The 26,501-nt window shown below is 38.7% G+C and overlaps 1 protein-coding gene across 1 annotated transcript; it reads right to left on the bottom strand.

Annotated features, from left to right (window-relative positions):
- On the bottom strand, window positions 1-25,946 carry fbxl16 (F-box and leucine-rich repeat protein 16). Its single transcript, XM_081384102.1, has 6 exons — window positions 25,597-25,946; window positions 17,393-18,056; window positions 3,374-3,882; window positions 2,298-2,382; window positions 2,052-2,115; window positions 1-1,484 (listed from the first exon to the last, which is right to left on the bottom strand). Exons 1-6 carry the CDS (start codon window positions 25,605-25,607, stop codon window positions 1,336-1,338), a joined length of 1,482 nt encoding a protein of 493 aa, XP_081240228.1. The 5' UTR covers window positions 25,608-25,946; the 3' UTR covers window positions 1-1,335.
- Between the last annotated feature and the right edge of the window lie 555 nt (window positions 25,947-26,501).

Genomic DNA, 26,501 nt, shown 5'->3' with positions numbered 1-26,501 from the left:
GTGTGGGATGTTTGTGATCACTTTAATTACACTGGCCTGCCTCTGCATTTGATGCAAATCACTGTAAACTGTATTCATCAGATGTATTTAAAAGCATTTGGGCTGAAAGAGTCGCTGCGCCTGTACAGTAAGAAACTATGGTAGAATTGCCATGCTGTAATGGTTTGGCCTGGTGACAAGTAAGCAATGACGTGAAGTTTCAGGCTGTGAAAGGCCGTCACGTGGCTCCGCTGCATTATGGGATCACTCAAAGATCTCATCTTCATTTGAATCAGGATTAATATAGAAACCTGCACATAAGCCACTAATATCAATTGACATCAAATGGAATTAAAGCAAAACAGGCAGATGAAAAAGCCAAGCTATCTTTTGTACAAACCACAGTCCCTTTGAACCACATTAAAATGTACGAGCAGTTCCAATCCGATCCGCTCCGCTCCCCAACTCAAAATATCTGGAAATGTCTTTAAAAGAGCAATCTGCTGGGGAAAAAAAATAACCTCCTGACTTCTGATTATGCTGGTTCCTTTCAAAGGACAGTACCTCTTAATACTGTACCTTCACCGTACCTGGATTTCCATCTTATTTCAAAGTGTCCCAAACCTCAAACTCATACCATAAATGTTTCACAGTAATCCTTATCATCAAAAATAATACTTAAAAAAATAATATTTAAAAAAAAGACAAAAAGAGAACCGCGTGACAAAAAGCAAGTAGCGTTGATGTGAAACTCTACGTAGCTGTTCATCTCTAAAGTTCTAATTTTTTTTTCCTTTGATAAGACACAGACATGGAGCGGCGGCAGCACCTCTGAGGGGAGCGAGGAACCCGGGTGCTGTTGGACAAAAGTGAAGAGACCCTGTTGCAGTGGCTCTTTAACCTCGTTCTTTCCCTTAAACGTCTCGGTTCCTCTCTATCTTTCCCTGGATATGAAAGACGGCTCAAACAGGCAGCGCACACCTTTGTCACTTCGAGATAAACAGTTTTGGATGAGACATGGAAACTAGTCTCACAGTTCAGTGGAGGAACATGTTTCATGTATGTGTGGGGGCTGATTCCTATGTGTCATGTTATTTAATGAAAGATCTAGCCACTGCCCTTTGTACATTTTCCCTCTCGCTCGCCACTCCAGGCCCATTCCGACCTCTTTTCTCAGATTTCCCTTTTTATCTTCCACGTCAATGATCCCTTTTCACCCCTCCAGAAAATAAACTTCCTTTCCATTTTTCTCATTGATTCTCCCTGTGGGTCCAGGATGAAGTTGGATTTATCATCAGTCTGTAGGAGGAGGTTTTGGTGATGTGGTGGGTGCTGGTGCCCATGAAACTCTTCGCTCTACTCGATGACCATGCAGCGGGGCAGATGCTGGGAGTAGTATTTGAAGAGTTCGGCTGTGGCACCAGGGCAGTTGGTCAGTTCCAGCTCTTCTAGCTCCTGCAGTTGGATCAGGCCTGATAGACCAGTGGTGGTCAGCAGAGGGCACCCTGAGACACAGTAAATGAGAGCCGCTCACTTCCTGTTTATAATGCTGTGTGACAACAACACTATTTGCATCACAACCTGATATATTCGTTAAACCTATATATAGAAATTAATCAAGAAATAATGCTGAAAAAAATGTGTTATTTTAAAAATCGCTCTTTCCTATTTTCATTCCATCAAATGAAAAATCTCATGCTAAATAAATGACATCGACTAGTCAAAAGAAACGTTTGGTCCTTCTGCGCAGCTGTTGCTGAAACAGGCAGATATTTCTGATCTGCAAATGTACAATGTTCTTTAAAATTAGACTTGTATATCATATTGTGATTATGTATTCATCAAGTAAAAGTCAAATTTATTTTTCTTTTACAAAGCAATACATTTTACTCGGACAGCACTATCTGTTATTGAGGGATTAATGGAGCTTTTCCATAACATGATTAAGCTCAGGTATTCATAGAACGATCTACTTCAAAACATAGTGTCATTTCATTATTGTGCTTCATCAGGACTTTATCAGTGCTTCCTGCAGAATCAGCACTGTACTTTCAGAGAAAGAGTGAGTTTACCTGCTAGAGAGAGAAGACGAAGACTCCTCATGCCATATAGATGCTGTAACCCAAAGTCTTGCACCTAAAAGAACACAAGGGGAGTTGACATCAAATTCCATGCAGTTTTAGCGATGTGTTGTGATTGATCAACAAAAAAAAAAGTTAATGGACAACTTATGTCAACTACCCATACTTTTTTTTTTTTTTTTTTTCATAGTAAGATTATCCCATTTGGGTGACTGAGATAGCTGTACAGACACTTACTTGACAACACCAGCGCAGGTAGAGACTTCTCAGAGTTGACATGGTAGATAAGTAACCCAGGCCTGTATCTGTGATCCTCACACATCTGAATATAGTCATATGAAGGAGAGTTATTTTACTTTAAGTCTTTACCATATTTAGGCATACAATAATTGGTCCAGGAATATTTTTTTTTAGTAATTTGTAATTAATTAAAAACTCTTTTTTTTCAGATTAATTATTCAGTATAGGTAGATATAAAGTTTCACTTACAAAAAATATCATGATATTACCACAGAAATGTCATACTTTAACATGCATTATTTTTGTATCAAAATATCATGCTGTTAGCTTTAAGATACCATCACTTAATTACAGCACTCCACTGAAATTGTTATAGAACAAGGATTTTAAATCTGTAGTATTTGAAATTGTCTTGTCACTGGTGTAGCTTATTCTTCTTATGATACTCCTAATAAAACGTCCCTAGAAAAATTCCTAATAACGCTGGCAAAAAAATTAGACGCAATAGAATGTTAAAGCGACCCCACGCACAGAGCATGATTGCAAATGTGATTTTGGTAGTGTACAACAGAATCGAATGTGAATCGAATGTGAATCAAATAAATTGTTAATCAAATGTGAATTGAATCGAATATGAATCGAATCAAATATGATTCTAATCTAATGTGAATCGAATCGAAAATGAATCTAATCGAATTGAATGTAAATTAAATCAAATGTGAATTGAATGTGAATCTAATCAATTGTGAATCAAATGTTAATCAAATCAAATGTGAATAGAATGTGAATTGAATTGAATGTGATCGAATCTCTGCTTCGCGGAAAATATATATTTTTTATTGTTATATATTTAAACAATTATTGATTATTATTTAAATACATTTTTATTTATATATTAATTGATTGATTGATTGATTGATTAAAAAAGAAATGATATGCACTTTCAAAAAAAAAAAAAAAAAAAAACATACACCAGCTAATGAATCATGCAATCTGATAGCCTGTATCGGTCTATCACTACTTTGGAGGAAATATTTCCTTTCCGCTCCATAATGCAAACTCAGCAGACTCACCGGTCCAGAACCAGCTCCTCCAGTTTGTGTAGGTCACAGGCGATATACTCCAGTGCCATGTCAGTAATGCGGGGGCACCAGGACAGATCCAGACTTCGGAGTTTCCTCAGATTCTCTGCAACCAATTCCACGCCATCGTCTGTGATCTTCGAGCAGCCCGACAGGCTGAGGGAGGTGAGGTTGGGCAGGCTGTGCACCATGTTGACTACACCATGGTTGGTGATCTCCCAGCAGGAGTTCAGGCGCAGCGTGTGGGTGGTGTAGCCTTGCTTGGCGGTGAAGTAGGCCATGGCCGTGTCGGTCACATGATAGGCCTGTAGGCTGAGCTCCGATAGGTTGGGAAGGAGCTGAGAAATGGCGGCGATGGCGTCGTCTGCCACGTTGATGCAGTCGCTTACGCTGAGAGAGGTAAGCCGCGCATTCAAGCTGGACCACAGGCCGGCTTCTGTAAAATCATTGCAACCGGAGAGTTCAAGATGCATCAGCCCTTGCATCTGTTCCAGCATCACCTGAAAAGCCCAGGATGGAGGAGCAGTGTTATTTTAATAAATACACATACAACTGCAAATGTGCTCCTAGTTCAGTGAGAGCTGACTAAAGCTTAATGAATATTCACAGCATTATCCTGGAGGAGGTTTTTTTTAAGACCATTCCTGGAGCCTTCTCAGCAATGCACATTCTGGATGTCTCCTTTAATGGACAGACCCAGCTCAGGTCAGCTCAGTAGAGTACCAAACAGCTGATTAATAAATGAATCTGTGTTAAATATGGGGGAAATCTAAAATGTGCAGTGAAACCATTTGAAACCCCAGAAAATTGCCCTAATATGGTTCCCATTTAGTTATTTCTTTGAGAACCAATTGCCAGAATGTTTCAGGGAAGTTTTGTGTGATAACCAAATAAGAGCTGATACACAATGTCCTCTAATGGTTATTTTTGGGGATTTATTCTTATAACCACCAAGACAGCAACATAGTGTCAGCCCAGATCCAGCACACATCAGGGGTCTCATTTATAAAACTGTGCGTAGGATTCTTGCTAAAAGTGTACATGCGCCCGAAAATGCCAAAAGCCAAAAATGGCATACGGCAAAAAAAAAAATAGACTTATAAAACATAACCCAGAACCTGCGCAAAATTCCCTTTATAAATCCCAGTCAGCGGACGATTGTACGTACATGCGTCTCCACCCCGTCTCCTCCCCGAAATAACTATATATGGAGCTTACAACGCCTAGTTTTACTATGTATATCCTCATCTGCATTTAATTTACATATGCATATTCATCCACATAATACCATGTGATACCATACCAAGACATTAGGAAAATATGAGATACGGATGTGCCGTCACATTAAATTACTAAAAATCATTTAGTAGCCTATCCTTGCCTTCTTTTTGAATAAATCAATCAAATAGTATAAAATACATTTCAGAGAAAGTTTTTCTCAATCTTTTCCACTGGCCAGATAGTATTTTTAATTTCTTTATATTTTTAATGGAAACAGATAGGCCTTATTTTGCATTATTTGTGTGAAAATATTTTCTAAGACAATCTGCTATTATCATGATAAGCAATCCACTCTGTAGTTAAAACATCAAAACACAGCTTGCCACAGGAGAAGTGTTCAAAAGCATTACATCCACTACAAATACTTCTATTTATTAGAATATAATTTTTTTGTAACTTCTCAGTAATGATTTAATGTAATTTAAAGTCGCCATGAAATCAAATTTTACAATTCGTATTTTTATGTGTAATATTGTAGCGTTTATTATAAATGATTTATCTGTGCACTTCATTAATTTAAAAAAATTCATGTGCCCTTATATTCTTTAATCAAATATGTTATCCTTCCCTCCCCCCTCGAAAACGACTTCTCTTCTCTTCCTGTCATGTGCTATGGCGCAAGGGAGTGGCCACTCCCCTCAAAACGTTAGTCTGCTATGAGCGAGAGATGGAGAGGAGGAGCGCTAAAGTAAAACCCTGCCCTCTGTTCAATATTCAGTTTCACTTGGAAATACGTCACAACACTGGAGAAAAGTCGTTTGTAACTTCCAGTTCACAGGGACTTTTAGGTGCTCAACTTCATTAATGAGAATGGCATATTTGATCTAAATGTGTATATCAGATGTAAAACATTAATTAAATTGTTATTTTATTAATTTAAACTGTTATTGTGAACATGCACTGTATTTATGATTAGGACTCATAATGAAGATTTTCTCATCTGCCGTAAGGTAAGGTAAGGTAACTTTATTTATATAGCACATTTCAGCAGAGTGCAATTCAGGGTGCTTTACAAAAAAAATAAAAAAATAATAATAATATATGAAAAAAAAAAAAAACTATGCTACTGCATATGCATATCGGTGTCGCCAAACTGCTCCGTCTCCAAAACGTTCTTATGCGTGGGTCAAAGTTTGCGTGCAGGTGCGCAAATTTTCCCGTCAATTTTGTTTTTATAAATCACAATATGCGCCAGAAGTGGTGTACGCCTTTTTCAGGGCCTGGGTCAACGGCTAGGTCCCTGGACCTTGTGAAATCACCAGATGTGGGCCAGATCTGGGCCGACACTATGTTGCTGTCTGGGCATGAACTAGCTTATCTTTCCCAGAATGTTGCAGAGAGGTTTTTGGTTTTTGTTTGACAAAAACAAATAGCTAAGACATTTGCCAATGGTGTACATTTTTTCAGAATGCCATTACAAGGACATCACGACTGTTACTTCTGTCATTTAATCTAGAAATTAGGGCAACGCGTACAATTATCAAAATGTTTAAACATTTAAATGTATAAAATCAAGCTTTATCACTGAAAACACAAGACCATGGCATAGAGTGAAAAAAATAGGCCTATTACATAAATCATAAATTTATGTATAAATTCTTTCTTCTATTAAAATGCACGTCTAATACGTGTGCACTCACATTATCATAAATTAATGGCAGAGGTGGACAAAGTTACTTGAGTGAAAGTACAGATACTACTGGTCAAATATTACTCTGTTACAAGTTAAATTTGTAAAGACTGATTTTTACTTAAGTAAAAGTATAGAAGTACTTGTTTTTAAAAGTACTTAAGTATCAAAAGTAAATGTCAATGCATTGTTTTATTATTGTTGCATTTGTATGTAATACCTAGTACCGTATGCCTCTCAATCTATGTCTGCCTACCTACCCTCATATCAATATCAAATTTATTTCTAGAACAAAGTTTCAGTAGTGGGATTGAATGTGAGATTGAATAAGTGCACTCAATAACGTCCACAATGGTTTCGGACACCCAAATGGCTGTTCCACCAAATAGTGCCCAATTTAAAGTTTTTAGCGCAATTTTCCACCGGACAAAATTGCGATTGTTAACTCATGATTTCTGTTCTGTCTGTGCGCACCAATCTTGCACTTCTATCTACTCCTCAACCAGACCACCTAGAGACTTCGGGTTTTCGGCATTATGTTAAGGAAGGTCTAATCTCGGGAACGCACAAAAAAAATCCAGGAAAAGATTTACTATCTCTTAGTGTTGTGATCCCATGACGTGAGAAAATTGCGCTAAAACACTCACTGAGTTTTTATTACTTGTTTGGCTTTTAGTATCAATACGATAGCCTTACTACTATCTATAAGCTTGTGTGCTCCAAAACAATGACAAAATTCGCATTTAGAAGACCAAACCCAGCGTTGAAAATAAAAATCAGGTTGATGTCAGAATCCAATGCCAGATTGACATTAATCTCCAACATTGGACAGACGTTGTATTGTGGTTGAAAATTAAAATCGGGTTGACGTCAGAAACCAACATCAGTGGGGTTCTGATGTCAACCTGACTTTCATTTCCAACCAAAATCCAACATCTGTCATTCAGACGTCTCGTTCTGACATCAAACAGAAGTGGGGTTCTGATGCAACCCCTGCAACCAAAATCATCCCCTGACTGACGTTACTATTTTCTACTCAAGTAACTTGACAGAATTGTAGTGGAGTAAAAAGTATGATATTTGTCTTTCAAATGTCTTGAAGTTAAAGTAAAAAGTTTCCAGAAAAAATAATACTCAAGTAAAGTACAGATACTCAAAAAGTGTACTTAAGTATAGTACTGAAGTAAATGTACTTTGTTACTGTCAACCTCTGATTAACGGTCAGTTTTAATTTTTTTCCTGCTCACAGATTCACACTTGTTTAGATACGCTTTAGGCTATTTAATATTTACTTATGAGAGTATATATGATTTATATATGACGTCTACTTAATGAACAGAACAGCAAACAAAACTATTCCTCTGCATCGCAATTGTTTCTTTATTCAGCTAGTTTTTTGTTTTTTTTTATTCAAAACTGGTCCTAACTTAGGTACATAATGTAGATCGGTCTAATTTGAATCGGAAAAGTAAGACTGGTTACCTCTTAACTGCTAGTTGGTCCAACTAGCATAGTCTTAACAAGTGGCTAAATTTATGCAAAAGGCTTTAATTCGATGTTGCAGACGCTTGCAGTGTGCGGTCTCGATGCTTTTTGGGAAACTCTACAATGACAACAAAGCTCAAGACTTGGAATTATTGAGCAAAGCGGAAAGGACGGAAATAACATTGATGCATGGATGCCTGCAATATCATCGGTGAGTGGCAGCGCACGTGTTGCTTAGGCCTTTCTGTTTTTTGAGCCAAACCCTTATGTCACAGAATAGATTATAATTCAAGATACATGATTTCAGTTTTGGCCGGATGTGCAGGGTGATTATTTTGCTCATTTTTTTAAGTAATGAGGGGCAGAATTAGGGGTGTAACAATATATCTGTCACAATATCGTAACACAAAAATGCAACAACATGTATCTTGGATAGTGACAATCTGTATAGTTCACACAAAATTAAAATTACTGTGGGAGTTTTTGTGTCAGTACTACATTAAACTACTATATAATGTTGAATATAATGTATAAATATAGCTGCGAGCAGCGATTACGGGCCCAAGCCGGTGGCACCGCAACCCCGATGCCTTTAGTTACCTAAAGGCACCGGGGTGGCGGTGCCGCCGGCTTTGGCCCTTCATCGCTGCTCGCAGCTATATTTATATATATATATATATATATATATATATATAATCTTGAATGTATTTTTTATCATGTTGAAAAAGTTTGGTGTGAATAAAATAAACCACTTAGGAGGAGTAACTAAAAACTCAGAGTCTGACATATCCAAAAAATCCACATTCAAACCAAAATATCTGACTTCCTGTTGCTCGGAGCTAATGACTGTAAATTAGAAAGTTGTCCGGCTCGATGAGACCAATATGCGTACTGATTTTTGTAACTGTGGGTAAAAGTAACCCCCCCCACTTTTGATAAAAGCATTTTGAAAGTGACACACTTCCTGCTACCAGTTGGTGGCGCTATAACTTTGACTCACAATAGTTACATCCATCTGACCGGCCTCTTACCATGAACACACTGCTGAAGTTTCATCAAGATCAGTTAATGTATGCAGAAGTTATAACACTTCGTGTTTCTCTTTTCTCGCCATAAATTTGTTTCCTCGCCACGGCCAAACCGTTCGAGATATCAAAAATCCGTCCGCAATTTAGCATCCTCAATGTCTTTACTTCATGCACACCGAGTTTGGTGGCGATTGGATGAATTCTCTAGGAGGAGTAGTTCACATTCCACAGCAAGCGTTTTCCAAACAACCCATAATAGCTGACTTCCTGTTGGGCGGAGCTAATAACTTAGACTGCGGAAGTTGTTCGGCCCGATGAGATCTATATGTGTACCGAGTTTCATATTAATTCATGCAAGTGTGTTTGACATATGGACCAAGTTTTCAGACCGTGTTCAAGGGGGCGCTGTTGAGCCCCCTGCCACGCCCGGGTACCAGCTTCAGCCCGGCACTGATGGCCGTGGGTTCTGACCTGTGTGTAAAGTTTCAAGAGTTTTTGAGCACGTTAAGGACCCCAAAAGCCCCTGAAACCTTGATTAACAATATAAAAGCAATAGTCAAATCCCCCCCTCCCCTCACACACACAGAGACACAGAGAGAGGGAGAGAAAATTCTTCAGAAAATCCACATTCAAACCAAAATATCTCTTTTCCTGTTGGTCAGAGATCGTTAATGTAAATTAGAAAGTTGTCCGTCTTGATGAGAACAATACACATACCAAGTTTTGTTGCTGTTGATAAAACTAACCCCCCCCCATTTATGACTAAAGGTGGCGCTACTGAGCCCCTCACCACGCCCGTTTCTGAAACTTTGCACAAGTCTACGGGCTAATAAGTGTGATGTGTCTGTCGAGTTTCATTCAATTTCAAGTATGTTAAGAGTCTCAAAAGCATCAAAAAACAATATTAAAGTTTGATGTGTTGCCACGACAACAGTATTAAAGATATCAAAAATCCTTTCACAGGTCTACATCTGCCGTGTGTTTACATTATACACATAAAGTTTGAAGCAAATCGGGTAAAAATAAGAGGGTGATTTCAAAGCATTTTGAAAGTGACACACTTCCTGCTGCCAGTTGGTGGCGCTATAACTTTGACTCACAATAGTCACATCCTTGTGTTCGGCCTCTTACAACGAACACACTGCTGAAGTTTCATCAAGATCAGATAATGTATGCTGAAGTTATAACACACTTCCTGTGTCCCTTATTCGCCATAAATTCGTTTCCTTGCCACGGCCAAACCGTTTGAGATATCAAAAATCCGTCCGCAATTTAGCATCCTCAATGTCTTGACTTCATGCACACCGAGTTTGGTGGGGATGGGATGAATTTTCTAGGAGGAGTAGTTCACATTCCACAGCAAGCGTTTTCCAAACAACCCATAATAGCCGACTTCCTGTTGGGCTGGCGTGAAACTTGACAGAGGGAAAGTTGTTCGGCCCGATGAGATCTATATGTGTACCGAGTTTCATATTAATTCATGCAAGCGTGTTTGATATATGGACCAAGTTTTCAGACCCCGTTCAAGGGGGCGCTGTTGAGCCCCCCTGCCATGCCCGTTTCTGAAACTTTTCACATGTCTACTGGCTAATAAATGTGATGTATCTGTCGAGTTTCATCCAATTTCAAGCATGCTAAGAGTCTCAAACGCATCCGAAAAGAATATTAAAGTTTGATGCGTTGCCACGGCAACAGTATCTAAGATATCAATAATCCTTTCACAGGTCTACATCTGCCGTGTGTCTACATTATACACATAAAGTTTGAAGCAAATCGGGTAAAATTAAGAGGGTGAATTCAAAGAATTTTGAAAGTGACACACTTCCTGCTGCCAGTTGGTGGCGCTATAACTTTGACTCACAATAGTCACATCCATGTGATCGGCCTCTTACAACAAACACACTGCTGAAGTTTCATCAAGATCAGTTAATGTATGCAGAAGTTATAACACACTTCCTGTGTCCCATTATTCGCCATAAATTTGTTTCCTCGCCACGGCCAAACCGTTTGAGATATCAAAAATCCATTCGCAAGAATTCATCCTCAATGTCTTGACTTTATTCTCACCGAGTTTGGTGGCGATCGGATGAAATCCCTAGGAGGAGTATTTCACATTCCATTGTATGCGTTTTCCAAACAACGTATAATAACCGACTTCCTGTTGGGCTTTTGTAAAACTTAGAGCACGAAAGTTGTTCGGCCCGATGAGATCTATATGTGTACTGAGTTTCATATTATTACATGCAAGCGTGTTTGATTTATGGACCAAGTTTTCGGACCCCATTCCAGGGGGCGCTGTCGAGCCCCCCTGCCACGCCCCGGTACCAGCTTCAGCCCGGCCCTGATGGCCGCGGGTTCTGACGTGTGTGCAAAATTTCAAGAGTTTTTGAGCATGTTAAGGGCCCCAAAAGTGGCAAAAAGGCAAAAAAAAAAATAATGAAGAAAAAAAAAAAAATAATCCTTACGAAAACAATAGGGCCTCCGCCCTTTCAGGGCTTGGGCCCTAATAATGCAATGGGGGAATATTTGTGGGTCCTGATAATGTCAAATGTCTTATGTTACCAGTAAAAAGTGGCCTACATTCTTTTAAATGTATCTAGTCAGTGACAGAGTGCAGGCATATTCGTCTAAAATAATTCTGTATTTTCAGCTTCAGAATCATGAATATTCTGGTGTCACCATTGTCCTGTGCATTGGGTTACCAGCACCAAGTCCAAGCCTTTTCATTTATTCATCAGTGTAATACCAAATTCAGCATTTTAATCAACAGTACATTTTTTTGTTAACCTTTTATAATATGTCTTGGAGTATTATAATAATATCGTATTGTGAGTTCAGTATCGTGATACGTATAGAATGGTGACATCATGAGGGTATCGTTACACCCCGAACAGAATTGTTAAGGGTCAAAATTATTTCCAGTGGTAATCAACAATCACAAATGCTGTCAGTAGAGCTTAATATGTTTTGAACTTTGACATATCCTGACGAAAGAAACTTAAGATTATTTTCCTTTTCTTAACCTGACTGATGTACAATGGGAAAACTGACTGTATTCCAAATTAGAAAGATCAATAGAGCTATTTATAATGCTATTAAATGCAGTTAATTAGGTTTATGTGTATTAAATGTAAAGATTGTCCAAAATGTATAACTAGAGTATGGCTCAAATAATGAACACCTGCATTTTTGACCTAATTGTTGTGATCAACAAGAAGTGTTCTCATTCAGAAGGACTGCAACTAATGGATTGTGTGACCCCCACTGACCTATTTACCAAGCCAAAGAAGAAGAAAAAAAGAGGTTACAATGTACACATTTTCTGTTTTCAATCACTTAAAGTTTTCAGTGACATATTATATTTATAATGAAGAGACTAAGACAAATTGCAAGGGAAATAGCTCATTTCAGCAAGAAAACAACTCTGAAGGCAGGACTCTTTTATTGAGTACTTGGTCATGATCCAAGCCTTGTGCTGTGATATCTGCCCTGCCCTATATAATTCACAAACAAGCCCGAGGTGCACAGTCCTCTCTCAGACAGATGAAGCTCCAGCTTCTATCTCTGCACATGCTGGTTTGCATATCTGAGGGGGAAAAAAGCTTGGATGCCGTCACGAACAATTTGAGAGTTCACCATGGCAACAAAAGCCCAGTCCTAGAATAGCAACAGCATAGAGACAAGTGTGATGTGTGATCATTGCTGCATGTTCTTGCAAAACACACTTATTTCTAACCATGTATGTTAGGTGCTTCTGACCACATTTCCATACAGCTAATTATTTTGTCATACTACTTAATAGGGGTGGGTGGGAAATGATGGAAATCTTCAATCATAAAGAGTAATTCTTAGGAGTAATTGCGGTTCAACAAAAAAAATGTTACATCAACTTTTCATATATAGAATTAAATGCTTCACAAATTAAATGTACTTCATTTCAAAGATTGTTGCAAAGCAAAATATAAGAATCCATGCTAATTAATGCACAGAAAAAAATTGTTTGTCATGGTTCTCTTTCATAAAAATCGAATTTCCTTAACCCTCTGGGGTCCTTCGTTTAACAGTCACACTTGGGACCTTCGGGTCCAAATGGACCCGGAGGGCGGAATTAATATATATAAAAAGAAATCATAATTTTTTTTTTTTTACTTGTTTTTTATAATATTTTTTCTTTTCTTTTTTGGTGTTTTGAGATAATTTTATAATTTATAATTAATATTTATGCAATAATTATGACCCATTTTTTCCCATTGAATATAATAGAATTTTTTTATATATACATAATTTTTATTTTATTTTTATTAAAGCTGTATTTCATTTTAGAGTCAAGCCTAGGCCTCATGAAAGCAATTTTTTAAATGAGATGGGCGCCAACTGGTGGACACACTGAGCATTTTTATCACGCAATAGCACATTTTTACCACTAGTGGATTTACAGCTCTCAGTAGAAAGGCTTGCGAATCTAGTGATTTTTGCCTGAACAGATTTAGTCTGTTTTGCACTCTTGATGTTTTAGAGATTCACCCCTTCACTGTTGAGTCCTTTTTTTCTGCATCCTGGCTGATTTGTAGATTGTATGCACAAAAAAACTCTGTGTTTTCATATTTTTGACAATTTCCCATTCATTTCCTATGGGGGTCATTTTTGACCAAAGAGCAGAAGTGTGATGACCACTTAGCATGCTTGGATCATGACCTCAATATTTTTTGTGTGTTCACATACCTAATACCATAAAAGTCACCTAGTTTCGTAACATTCCGATGAAGCTGTGCTTTTTAAAAATTCAAAACAGATTTTTGTAATCTGAATTTATTAGTGTGTATGTGTATAAAAGTGTGTTTGTGTGTGTGTGTGTGTGTGTGGATTTGTCTGTTTTGCACTCTTGATGTTTTAGAGATTCACCCCTTCACTGTTGAGTCCTTTTTTTCTGCATCCTGGCTGATTTGTAGATTGTATGCACAAAAAAAAAACTGTTTTCATATTTTTGACAATTTCCCATTCATTTCCTATGGGGGTCATTTTTAACCAAAGAGCAGAAGTGTGATGACCACTTAGCATGCTTGGATCATGACCTCAATATTTTTTGTGTGTTCACATACCTAATACCATAAAAGTCACCTAGTTTCGTAACATTCCGATGAAGGTGTGATTTTTAAAAATTCTAAACAGATCTTTGTAATCTGAATTTATTAGTGTGTATGTGTATAAAAGTGTGTTTGTGTGTGTGTGTGTGTGTGTGTGTGTGTGTGGATGTGTCTGTTTTGCACTCTTGATGTTTTATAGATTCACCCCTTCACTGTTGTGTGCTTTTTTTCTGGATCGTGGCTGATTTGTAGATTGTACGCACAAAAAAACTCTGTATTGTCACATTTTTGCCAATTTCCCATTCATTTCCTATGGCGGGTCCATTTGGACCCGAAGGTCCTGAGTGTGACTATTTTTTTTACAACCACTTAGACTATTCAAATCCTGTCCCCAATTTTTTTGGGTGTTCATATACCAAGTACCAACAAAGTCACCAAATTTCGGACCATTCCGATGAAGCTATGATTTTTTACATTTTTTTATTTAAACGCTTCGGGTCCATTTGGACCCGAAGGACCCCAGAGGGTTAAAGGTGCTGTAAGCGATCCCGGGAGACGTTACTTCTTGTTGACATTCGAATTGTTGTCAAACAAAACGGAGGCTAGCTAGACCCTCCCTCCTCCTCATCCCGTCTCCTCCCTCCTCCCCTCCCTTCCGACATAAAGGAAAGTCCAAATAGTCACTACAAACAAAGTTAAGTTTTACTGATACTTCATTCAATGAGTAATGTCGCCAAGTTAGATAAATGCTTTTATATATTGCAGAACAGAATGCAGAAAAAGAGAAACATTATCTTAAAATCGTCTCTCGCCACCTGAGGTTATAACTATAGCTCCCATACAAGGACGCAATAATAGCATGATAACGTTCGCGTTTCCCAGTGAGCATAAACAACGGCGGCGGCGTAAACAAATTTAATCAAAGTTGTCAATAGCCTATAAATGAACATTCAAATTCATAAACAGTGGATGAAAACAATCATTCACACAAATTGTCGCCCTACTGTGAATTTGCTTGATCATTTACAATAGAGATTGATCGCTGCTAGTTGTATTCACCAAAGTTAACGCTGACTGCATAGATCTAGCTAATTACATCCTTGTGTTGGTCTAGCGAACATGAACGTCAGTTTAGAAAGAAAAATGGATTTACCTGTTCTGCAAAAACAGAGCAACTATGTCGGATTGGAAGCCCTTCTGTCGGCGGAGTTCTCGCCACCTTTTAAAGGTTTTTCCGATGTAAATTCGGGACTTCGTGCGTTCCTTATCCTTGTAACCCCTGGTTCACACAGGACGCCGAAGCGACGCGGAACGGAAAATCACGCGCGGTCCGGCGCCTGCCTGTTCACACTAGAGGCGTATTCTCCGCGGCGGTCTACAAGCGCTTCTGCTCAGTTGTTGTTTATTCAGAGCTATTTTTTTACATCATGGGTAAGTAAATAACCTCATAAAATGAATACACCATGTTTCTGTAACCAAGAAGTTTGTACACTTCTTGTATTAATACTTTTTGTTAATACTCGCGGTATTTTAATTTGAAAATTGCTTATATTTTGACAATTGACCGGATGTCTCGTGTTTCTTGGTGTGACTTCCTGCCGGAATGGACGCGGATCACTCGCGGCTCGCGAAAAAAATTGACCAGACGCCGAAACTGGCGCTTCACGGCGCGGGCCGGCCGCGACGCGCCGCGGCGCACCGCGTCTGGTGTGAACGACACCATAGGTTAACATGGGCGCCGAAAGGAAGCGGCCTCCGTTCCGCGCCGCTTCGGCGTCGCTTCGGCGTCCGGTGTGAATGGGCCGTAAGGCCGGTGACACACTGGATGCGTGGCGTGAGCGTGGCGTTTCTGTTGCGTGTCAGCTGCGTGGCGGCTGCATCGCGTTTTCCATGTCTTTGCACACCAGAAGCGTGTCTGACGCGGCGCTGCTGCTGCTAGGTGACATATTGGTGACATGGGGAGAGAGTTGTGGAAGGCCTATACTTCATGTTAAACATAAATATATAGCAGCAAAGACAACGTCGGGCAGTGTTGACGGCAATATAGACTATAGAATATTTCGTTCTGTATTGACAGGTGCAGTATTTGAAAATCGATAATATTTTTTTAAATTGCATTTATATTTGCATTTATGTCAAACCCTAGACACTTTCAAACATCAAAATGACATTTATTAATATGTATTCGTGTCAAAATGTCATATAAACATCTTTTCCTATTCAATTTTGCCTGGAAACGCTTCCAAGACGCTTGCGTGTCGCGTGAAAAATAGGCGTCGGTTCTATTTCTAGCAAGCACGCGTTTTCCGCGCGGCTCGAGCCGCGCCTGAGACGCGCGTGTCACGCACGCAGTGTGCAAGCTCTAACCTGTTAACATGGGAGCCGAAATAAAAACGGACACGCCACGCAGCTGAGACGCTCACGCCACGCATCCAGTGTGTCACCGGCCTAACTCTTCTTTACAATTTGTTCATCGGAACGTCGTCTCTTTGGTCGTGTGTCGGCCATAATTCAAACTTCCCTCTTCATGCTTCTCTGTTCGCTCTCCTCCACACCCCCTTCACGTGCACGCGCACTAACCCCCAAACCCCACCCTCCAATATTTATTGTCGGTTATTGGCTGGAACTCTGTTTATTATGTTTCGTGGGGGGTGAGCCCAGTTTGTTTTTGTTGCCGTTTGTGGAGCCTGTGGTGTCTAGAGAGACCGTGTTTTTTTTACAGTGTGTTCAGGGGACAGGCAGCTAGCGGATATGAGGAGATGTTTGCTGTATGTGACAAAAAATGTTTTGGCCTAAAAAACGCGTCGCATCACTTACAGCACCTTTAACCATTCCCCTTCAACTGTCAGTCTGCTATGAGCGAGGGATGGGGATATATTCAATATTCCCTTTCACACAGAGCGTTGATCCCAAAATATTGCCATAAAATTGCTAGAGTGCCTTCTGTGTGAACGCAAACACATCCCAGGATGGGGACCTAGTAACATTGCCGGTCCCGGGAATCAGTCCCGAAATGTGTCCTGTGTGAATAAAAGGCAGGACCAATGCCGCATTCTAAAATTCTAAATAACGCCATGAAATCCATATTTACAATTATTGTTAATATTGCTGCATTTCTTATAAATAATTTATCTGAGCACATCATTTTTTTTTTTTTCAAATTCATGTGCATTTGTAAGATTTCATCAGAATAAGTTCCCCTCCCTCTTGTTATGACATGTCTTCTCCTCTCTGAAGACGTGTTTACTGGCGCGAGGGCGGGATCAACCCGTCACTCACATGGCATCACAGCAATAACAAACCACAACCATCCAATCAATTCCTGATGGACAAAAACAAGTCCAGCTCTACATTTAATTTAGTTTGTGAAGCCATAACTGTGGTATAAATCTCTATCCGTTGATGGATATTTATCATTGCACAGTATAGCCTACACAAAGTTTTTTACATGAAAATGTTATCTGTATTTATTGATAGTCAAATAATTCCTGGACATAATTACCTCAAGTCCTGCATCCGTGATAGTCGACCTCTTAAGGCTGACAGACTTGACTCCCTTTTTTGACAGCGGATAGTTGTCGATGAACTCACAAATGTCCAAATCAGAGACCCCCACCAGACAGAAGGACTGGAAGCCTCTAAGAGCAAAAGCCTGCAGGCTAACAAACTCCTTCTCCCCATTGGGCAGGATAGTGTAGAGTTCCTTAGCATGTAGAATGGGCATCACACCTTCCCAGAACTTGGGCTGGTAGAGCACTTTCCGCCACATCTTGCAAACCTGGGCTAGAATGCACTTTTCTGCTGTGGTGAAGTACCATAAGAGCCGGTTCAGCACCTTTTCGTCCAGCACCAGTTGTCTCTCCAGCAGGGGCTTGGGGAATTGCCGGAGGGGAGGTTTGATGGCAGTCACGGGGCTCGTGTCCAGGTCGGGGCCCAGCAGTGAGGCGGCTGTGGGCAGGGGCTCCAGGTGATACGGCAGGCTAGGGGGAGGCAAGATGGTGGGCACAGAGGACGACTGGCACAGGCGATTCTTGGCAGCTGGTGTGCCTTTAGTGATGCTGGCCGAACCGAGGCCGTTAGGCTGGGGGGGCAGCTTGACCATGCCGTTCCGCGTCACGCAGGGAGACTTGAGGTCACTGGGAGTGGACATATTCAGCATTGGAAGCCTGCGGATAGACCAGAGTCGAGAGTTATTGCTCTTAGATGCAATAACATCTTGAGAGTGAAATAAAAATATATTATGATTGAAAAAAATAAACTATTATTTTTCACACTATGCATATGACCAGGGCTCTTTAAAAAGTGTTATTTTTTTATGGCAGGGCTTAACAATAACAGTTTTTTCCAATGACAGAATTGACTTGTCCTGCCAACATTTTCACAGGTCCAGAAATATGATGGATAAATATTTTTAGCAACATATTTTTATTTTTCTCTTTTCCATATATTTTCTTAATATTCTTAATATCTATATTAGCCTATTTGTGGTAAAAAAAACAACAAAAAAACATAATAATAATAAAAAGCCCTCATGCTAAAAGTCCCATTTGAAAAGACTGTTCGTTTCAGTTCCCCAGGAACTTTTGCCCCTCATACTTTTATCTTTTACCTAATTTTACCATTTCTTTTCACACAGTTTGTGGGTGGCTTAAGGTTTTTTAACCCTAATATTGTACTGTAAAATAATATTTGTAACAGTAGACTTAGATTCAGAGGCTTGGTTAACAATGACCAAATTAGATTTGTGTTTCAAATCCGATCTTTAAGACTGACTGTCTACACTGTCATTTAGCAGGTAATCTGATCTGTTTGTTGAATATCTTATATATCTATATCAATTGCAATTGTAAGCATGATGGCATAAGTTGCTTTTTTTACAGACACTGATAGTATATTTCAGTATGGAAATGGAAAGAATGAACAAAACCTAGAAATTTGACCTTTTGATATACACGCCATGATGGTGAACTCAGCAGGTGCATGACACAACATACTGTAAGAGCCAGGCGCTTTACCGTATTTTACACATCAATGCAGGTGTTCATTCACTTACTCGCTGACTCATTTATTATTCACAATGTAGTCACATTCACTGTATGCATAGTGAGTGAAAATCAGTAAATTATGTTTCAGCACATAAATATATTGTATCATTCCCCAAATGATGAAAAAGAATAAACAGTCAGTGAAATATCAGTTTTGCCGGTGATAAAATATCTAAACAGGGCATTAGAATTGTTCAGAGAAATGCCTTGTAGGAAGTGACTGAAGAATATGCTCTGAAGCGGAGCTGCCTTTTCAACACCCTGGTCCACCTTAAAACCCTCCATGCAGGTGTGCGTGCTCTGTGCACTAATGGTTCAAGTGTAAAATGTCAATGAGCGTTGCTTGCTTTAAGACATTTTTCTCAATAAGCCAATGACTATCTTTGCTGCTGAAATACTTACACGCTCCAGCATTTAGCCTACTGATTTTGAATGCAGAATGAGTTGGATTTACATGAAGAAAAGCAAAACATGTTGATTTCGCATGAGTGTTTTGACTGAATGACCACTAGACCTTCACAAGAGAAACACAATCTGTAAAAACTATGCAAATGCACAACTCATTTCACAGCTTTTGAAAACTAGTGGGGAAAAACACATCTAATTTGTTTCCCTAGGAAACCAAACTCTAAAGAGCAGACCACAAACCCCATTTCCACCCACACTCAAGAGGTGGAGCTTTTTAAGATTACATCTGATCAACAGATAAGTAGTTCAAGAACTTACTGATTTGATTAGAAATTGAGCAAAATAATGTGATTCCCAACTAGGAGTACTTGAGCAAGGGATGGATAATTCATAATATTTCTACTTTGTTAAACCTAGAAAACTTTATATTGAAATTTATTTAAATATTTTTTAAAGATTATTATTAAAAAATATATATATTAGAATGTTATAGAGTAATATAATAAAATATTCTGACTAATATTTGTACATGCATACACACAGCCATTACTCCAATCTTCAGCGTTGCATGATCCTTTAGAAATCATTATAATATGATGATATGCTGCTTAAGAGATTTTTATTTATTTTTTATTTTTGTGGAAACCAAAATATCTTTTCAGGATTCTCTGAGGAATAAAAATGTCCAAAGAGCAGAATTTATTTAAAATAGAAATCTTTTGTAACATACAGTACTTTTCTTTACCAATTTGATGCAACAAAAATATTAATAGCTTTAAAAAAAAAATCGTGCTGACCCCAAACATTTGAGCTGAAGCGTGTGTGTGTGTGTGTGTGTGTGTGTGTGTGTGTGTGTAAAAAAAAAAAAAAAAAAAAAAACTTTCATCACAATTAATACTGTGGTGTTGTTTTTTTAAAGTTATTGTGTTAAATCATTTAGTTCCTGTTTAAGGAAAGAATACAAAATATGTACGTTTTGAGTTTAATCTGCTAGTAATGTTTCTCCGATTTCCTCCAGAAGTTTTAAAACCTGTGAAGACAAACAAGCTCAGGTGTCTCTTTAAAAAGAGACTTGACGAGATGAGTGATTTTTAACCACATGCGATTCATTTAAATTTGAAAGTGAAACCTTTTTTAATGTCCAATTTACTAAGAATATTAATAATGCTAAGAGTTTGGTATTGAAGAAAGGGTATTTGAGCTTTACTGATGGGACTGTTGTAAAACACTGCATTAAAACACAAAAGAATTTGTCTCAAATGGCAGTGTGCAAAGAGGAAAAACTGGCATGAAGACAAAAAATTGCCAGAATTAAGAGGAACTATAAGTATCTCAAATAGCAGACATTTATGTGATGTATAAGGAGGAAGCAAATGGAAAAGTGCAGCAGGTGGAAAGGGAGGAGAGGGAGAAAGGGAGGAGAGAGGGCGAGAGAGGGAGAGGGAGACCTGTTAGTGCAACTTCAGCACCAAGGAGAGCAACTGAACTGCCTGATGAAGCACATCAGAATGCCTTCAGCTACACTTCTGCACTGCAGAGGAGCGCTCTGGCCCACCAAGATGTTGTATGGGCAATGCAGTCGAGAGTTCCCAATGAAAACTGAGGCCCCATTCAATAAGTTGACACAGAAAAGGCTAGTGGTCCTCTGCACTGGGGCAAATCAAACAATTCAATGACAAACCATGAGCAGCAAATGTTTGAGTGGCGAGGGACACATTTTTTTTTTTTTTTTTTTTAATATATGAGGCTAGTTGACATTCTGGATGGGGCTTGATGGGAACTTTCTGTACTGAGATATGTGCTAAGTAAGAAGTGGTGGCAGATTGCCAGGGTCCTATCGATATGCTGTCTTTACCCAGCACAAAATGTATAGTTTTAAAGAAAAAGGAGAAATGTGCATTAAAGGTTGGGGTGGGGGATCTATATTTAAAACTATATTTTTATCTCAAAATACCGTAGTGATATTCTCACAATATCCTCACAATATTTTGACTTTTCACATTAAGAAGAGCGATTCACTCACAGAGGAAATTTTGTGGCATTAGATCTGCATTAAAAACCAATATATGTTGCTCAGCAATTCTCTGACACAGTAACCCTTCTCTGTACAAAGGTCTAACTGTAACCTCTGGGTGTGTGTTCTCATGTTTCAGTCAATAGGTTTTTATACACCAAAACAATATTACATAAAGGATGTTAACACCTTATAGATGTATTTGCTTGTCATTAAACCTCTGAAGAACAATTTTAAATTCACATGATTATTTCAAATTCAGATCCTAAAGCTGTGTGGTTCTTCTCTTAACATCCAGCACTAGAACAAATCAGTTCAGCTGTCGCCCCCATGAAGAATTTGAAAAGGGGAAGTAGCCAGGGAAAACCTCCAGAAACAGTTAAGCGGCAGAGAATTTGAAAGTGAGACATGGAAAGGGCATGGCTGCAATCCAGATGGGTTCAAGGGAGTTCATCTGGGTATACAGGAGGAAAAAAAAAGCACCTCTTAAATAATTAGGGGGGTGTTTTAAAAGCACACGGCTTATAAATTATGTCCGCATGCTGAGCGCCTTTCTACTTTTCCAAATAAAAGTGCCACACGTACAGAAATTCTTTTCTGAATCAAGCTGAGAGGATTAGAATAGCTGGAATTAGCTTATCAAAGATAAATTGGCTACTTCATTACTAATGGATCTACTAAATAACTGATTAAATTGTTTACCTCCAGTTATTGCATTTGATTTCATCCTGGCCTCTAACTGTTCTTAATTTTGAAAAAAATCTATAATGACGTCAAATTAAAGACTCATTGGATCAAGGCCAAATTCAGAGAAATTCTGAGTACTTCTTTTCTAGGGATGATTATTGTCTATTCCTAGCCAAAACTGAGCAAAAAAAAAAAAAAAAAAAACTTTATTGAAAAATAGCACAAATTAAGATTGAGAACATATGCTAATACCTTTAATTATATTGCCCTTCTTTCATAAGCCATTTTCTTTGTCAGTTTCAGGGTTACTCATGTCATCGTAAGCCCAAAGTGGCAGGGAAGTCCTTTTTGGACCCGCCAACTTTCATAATATGGACAAACAAACAGCTGAAACCTTCATCAAAAATCTGTTTTTGTGTTTTGCAGAGAAAGTCATGCACATTTGTAAACATTAGTGTTAGTAAATGTTTTTTTTTTTTTTTTTTTTGGATGAACTAATCTTTTAAGGTCTTCTTCAGATGGTTAGAGAACACTTGGACTTTACATAATATGGTTCTATACTGTTATATACTATCCTGTCCAGAAACGAGATTTTTGAGATGTTTGGCCTGAAAGTTTTTCCTTTACAAACATGCCATTATAGAACATGCCATTTTGCAAATGCTATCGAATACAAGGGAACTGGTCTGTATCAGTCAAGGACAAACCACTATAAACTTTCTAGAGCATTTCTCCAACTGTTGACAGCACGTCTGCATGGAGAAAATCTGTTCTCCCCTCTGCCACTTTGCAAGCCTTTTCATTTCGCCTACAGGCCCGGCCTCCTTACCCATGTTATTAGGATTTACTGACGAAACACACAAGCCCTATGACAACAAACAAGCAAAGAATGGAGACACTGCGCTTCTGCCATGGATAGATGTGGCACACAATGAGGGTGGGGGATGGGACGAGAGAGGGAACGGGGGAGACGGGATAGTGGAAGCTCCTTGGAGTGGACAGGATTGGCAGTGGTCTCTTTGAGAGGGATTTGCATGTTCAAAGCAACCACACAATCTAGTCGTGTTCTCAGAGAGAGGTGGCTTAAGAACACTTCTGAGACTTCCTCTGTGGAATTTCAAATGAAGTTTTAGAAGTTAGATGAAGTTGAACCAAGTCTTTGGAAGTTTATAAGTGGGACAACGGTATGGAATCTGTACTCTTTGAGGAATAGTTTCACTCTACTATTACAGACTTCAAAATTATATTAATGTAAAAATAAAATCTGCACCTCTATGTGTTTTGGAAGAGCTTCTGCTAGCTACTACAATTTCGAATTTGGAGCATGTGTCCTATAATTGCAGTCGTACAAAGATAAATAAGGAATGATGTACAGTCTCTAAAACAGGGAAGGAACCATCTTAATTAGGTTCACATGGTGCCAGCGAAAAACTTCAGGTTGATCCGATACAGTTTGAAGTGTTCCATGTGGAAAGCCAAAAAAGTATTTTTTGGTAAACCGAAAAAGAAAGAAAAAAGGACTGATAAACTAGCCACCTGATATAAAGGCCATTCACACCAAGAATAAATTAGTGTCCACAACAACAGGCACTAATGTTCTGTTTATTATAAGCACAAACTGCAGTAATGACATGTCATCTTTAAAAAGTCAAGCTCTTTTCTTATTAGTTATTTTCTTATTGGCTCTGTCAGTGTTTTTAGCTTTCTTCAGCTGGAAAGAAATTATTCTGAAAGTGATTTCAATGACATTGTTCCTTATCATTATAGTTGTGCTGTGTACTTCACTATTCTCACAGAATTAGAATGATTAGACTTTGTAGTTCTAATCCTTGGTGTGAACAGGCCTTAAAACTGACCGGGAGAGAATGGGATTGTCTGTATGATAGTGAAGACAAATAATCCACACTATCTCATTGAGGATAGTGTACACTAAGTTCTGTGGGTTGAGTGTGGCTCCACACTTTAACCCATGATATTAGTTACAGCTAACTCTGGTCTTATTACTGACAAACCAATGGAGAAAAATGTCCAACTGTTAATGTTTCATCCAGATCTTGATTTTAACGTTTTAATGTTGTCAGAGCGCATAGCCTCGTGGGCAGCGCTTCAACACGTGCTGCGGTTTTGATTCAGACAACCAGATATTGAGTTCTGGTGTTTTCTGTGCAGTAATCTCTCTAGTATTCGGCTTATTATTGTCCAAATGTAGTCGGTCATCCAGGTATTGATACAGAAAATGTGCATGCTCAGTGCACAATACTCTGTACAGCTGTAATGGTAAGAGTAGTACGATCATATGCTTTTCTAAACATAGCCTAACTCTCATTAACTCACTGGTGATTTTGAATTAAAATAGTAGGCCTAATCACTAAGGGTCTTCCAAGCTTCTAAACAGCTTATCAGAATCAATCCCTGACTAGACTTCTTAAGAAATCCTGAAAATAAGCATTCTGTCATCGTTTAATCACCATTTTGTAACTCTAAACCTTCAGTTAATTTGAATGCATAAAAAAGATGCTTAACATTATAAACATCTTTTCTGTTTCACATACAATCATACAGTTTTGAAAAGACACGAGGGTGAGTATTTATTGACAGAATTTTTCATTTGGGTTGAGCTATCCCTTTAAGTTCCTGTCGTCGTATAACACTGCACAGAGAGCAACCTTGGCGCCAAGTGTGGAATCATGCAGTTGTCTAAATATTAACAAACACTGTAGGGCCTTGTATCATTGTGTAAACGCCGTTGCCGTATGTCGAACAAAACATTTGCCTGTTACGTCATGACAACCGCGCGAAACGCGGAGGATAACGTGTGTATCTCGACCTCAGGAAGACGGACAGGTGACGTCATGTACATGAGGAATATCAGCATCCCACTAGCGAGACAAAGGCCGTGTCAAAACCTAGTGAGCTGCCTACCTGGGCATCACATGCTATTTTCATAATTAATCAGTATTTCTGTTTGGTTTTAAACAAGAAATGATTTTAGTTGAGAAGTTTGTATTATTAGTATTTTACAGATTTTACAACTGTTTTTTAAGCATCAATATAACGAACTTAAGTGAGGATTAAGTGAACCAAACTATTTGACAACGGGAAGAAAAATAAACAATTCTCCGGGGGGGAACTAGTATTAGTATATTACGATGATTTGCTATGACAATAGGCTACTCATTAAGGCAATATTTATTGCAGTCTATGGTCGCGTGCAGCATTTTTGGGCAGCATGCGCCACTGATATCCAAAAATGCAGCCTAGGTAGGCAGCACATTAGGTTTTGAGACGCATCCAAATACATGCACGTTCACCCGAGCGGTAATAATGTTGCATTCTCGTTTCCTTGTCCTTTCCCCCCTTTTTATTTTTATTTTTTTAGATCACCACTAGCCTATGGATCCTCTTCCTATCAAGGCTTGTTCCCCTGGGACAATTGTTATTAGCAGTATCCTGGTTTTCCTTGAATCCTTTGCGTCAAACGCCATCTAATCTTGATCAAAACATGCATCACATTAAACAATAATCGAATGTATTAACAGTCGATTATCTTACCTTTCTTTCATATGCAGCTCATACGATCATTAATCCATCATAAATCAGAGATCGCTGCCTGGCTCGATCGCGGTTCCCACAACGTTGCAGGACGCATGAGGGAAAATAAATAAATATACCAGTAGCAGCAGCAGCCCTGCCCGTTATTTCCTTTCGGAGGTGATGATAATTTGAGATGTAAACATCTCCCAGTTCCAAAGCCGGAAAATACCACTTCATATGTGTATGGAAAAAAATATTAAACAAGTGAATTAATGCGCTAGACTAAAATAACAGCCCGTTCATTCTGTTTCTCCACACAAAGCTTGCCTCCCACTCGCTGTCTCTCTCTCTCACATGCACACGCACACAAAACAGACCAATCCCATTTAAAGAGATAGCAGCGAAAATATCAATAATGCATCGCTTTGGGCTGGTGAGCATTGGATGTTTTGTGAGCGTTGGTTGTAACTCTTCCGTTAGAGAAAGATGAAGGCCGTAAGAGAAAGATGAAGGCATTGTATTTTTATATATATATATATATATATATATATATATATATATATATATATAACCACGTATTTACATGGGTTTGAAGATGCATCGATTAATAATATATTAGGCTACACAATACAATTACTAATCTTAATATGGCAGGTCGTTCTAGTCCTTATTTGATTAGCGTTGTGTTTTAATTTAGTATAACTGCTCAGTGTTCAGTGTTGTTATCCATCTAATCGATGTTATCATTCCAGACTAATGGGATCGATGTGGAGTAGCCCAGTTTTACCCCCTTCAACTTATTTTCCCCCATTTGCTTATGTTTGTGCATAAAAATCTGTCTGGGGAAATATTTCCAGACATCGGTAAATGTGACTGCAACTTAACACATCAAATATTCTCTGCATCACAGAACAATTAATTAC

The sequence above is a fragment of the Scardinius erythrophthalmus genome (assembly GCF_964197995.2).
Source record: "Scardinius erythrophthalmus genome assembly, chromosome: 1".
Classification (NCBI taxonomy): domain Eukaryota; kingdom Metazoa; phylum Chordata; class Actinopteri; order Cypriniformes; family Leuciscidae; genus Scardinius; species Scardinius erythrophthalmus.
The sequence above is the reverse complement of the archived record's forward strand: the minus strand, read 5'-3'. Positions and strand labels throughout refer to the sequence as shown.

What these genes read in the sequence shown, in the direction of transcription:
- fbxl16 (XM_081384102.1), bottom strand. An exon ending in ACCTGCGCTGGTGTTGTCAA is followed by an intron (nt 2,116 to 2,297) that starts GTAAGTGTCTGT and finishes GTGTTCTTTTAG; the next exon opens with GTGCAAGACTTTGGGTTACA. An exon ending in TCGTCTTCTCTCTCTAGCAG is followed by an intron (nt 1,485 to 2,051) that starts GTAAACTCACTC and finishes ACTGTGTCTCAG; the next exon opens with GGTGCCCTCTGCTGACCACC.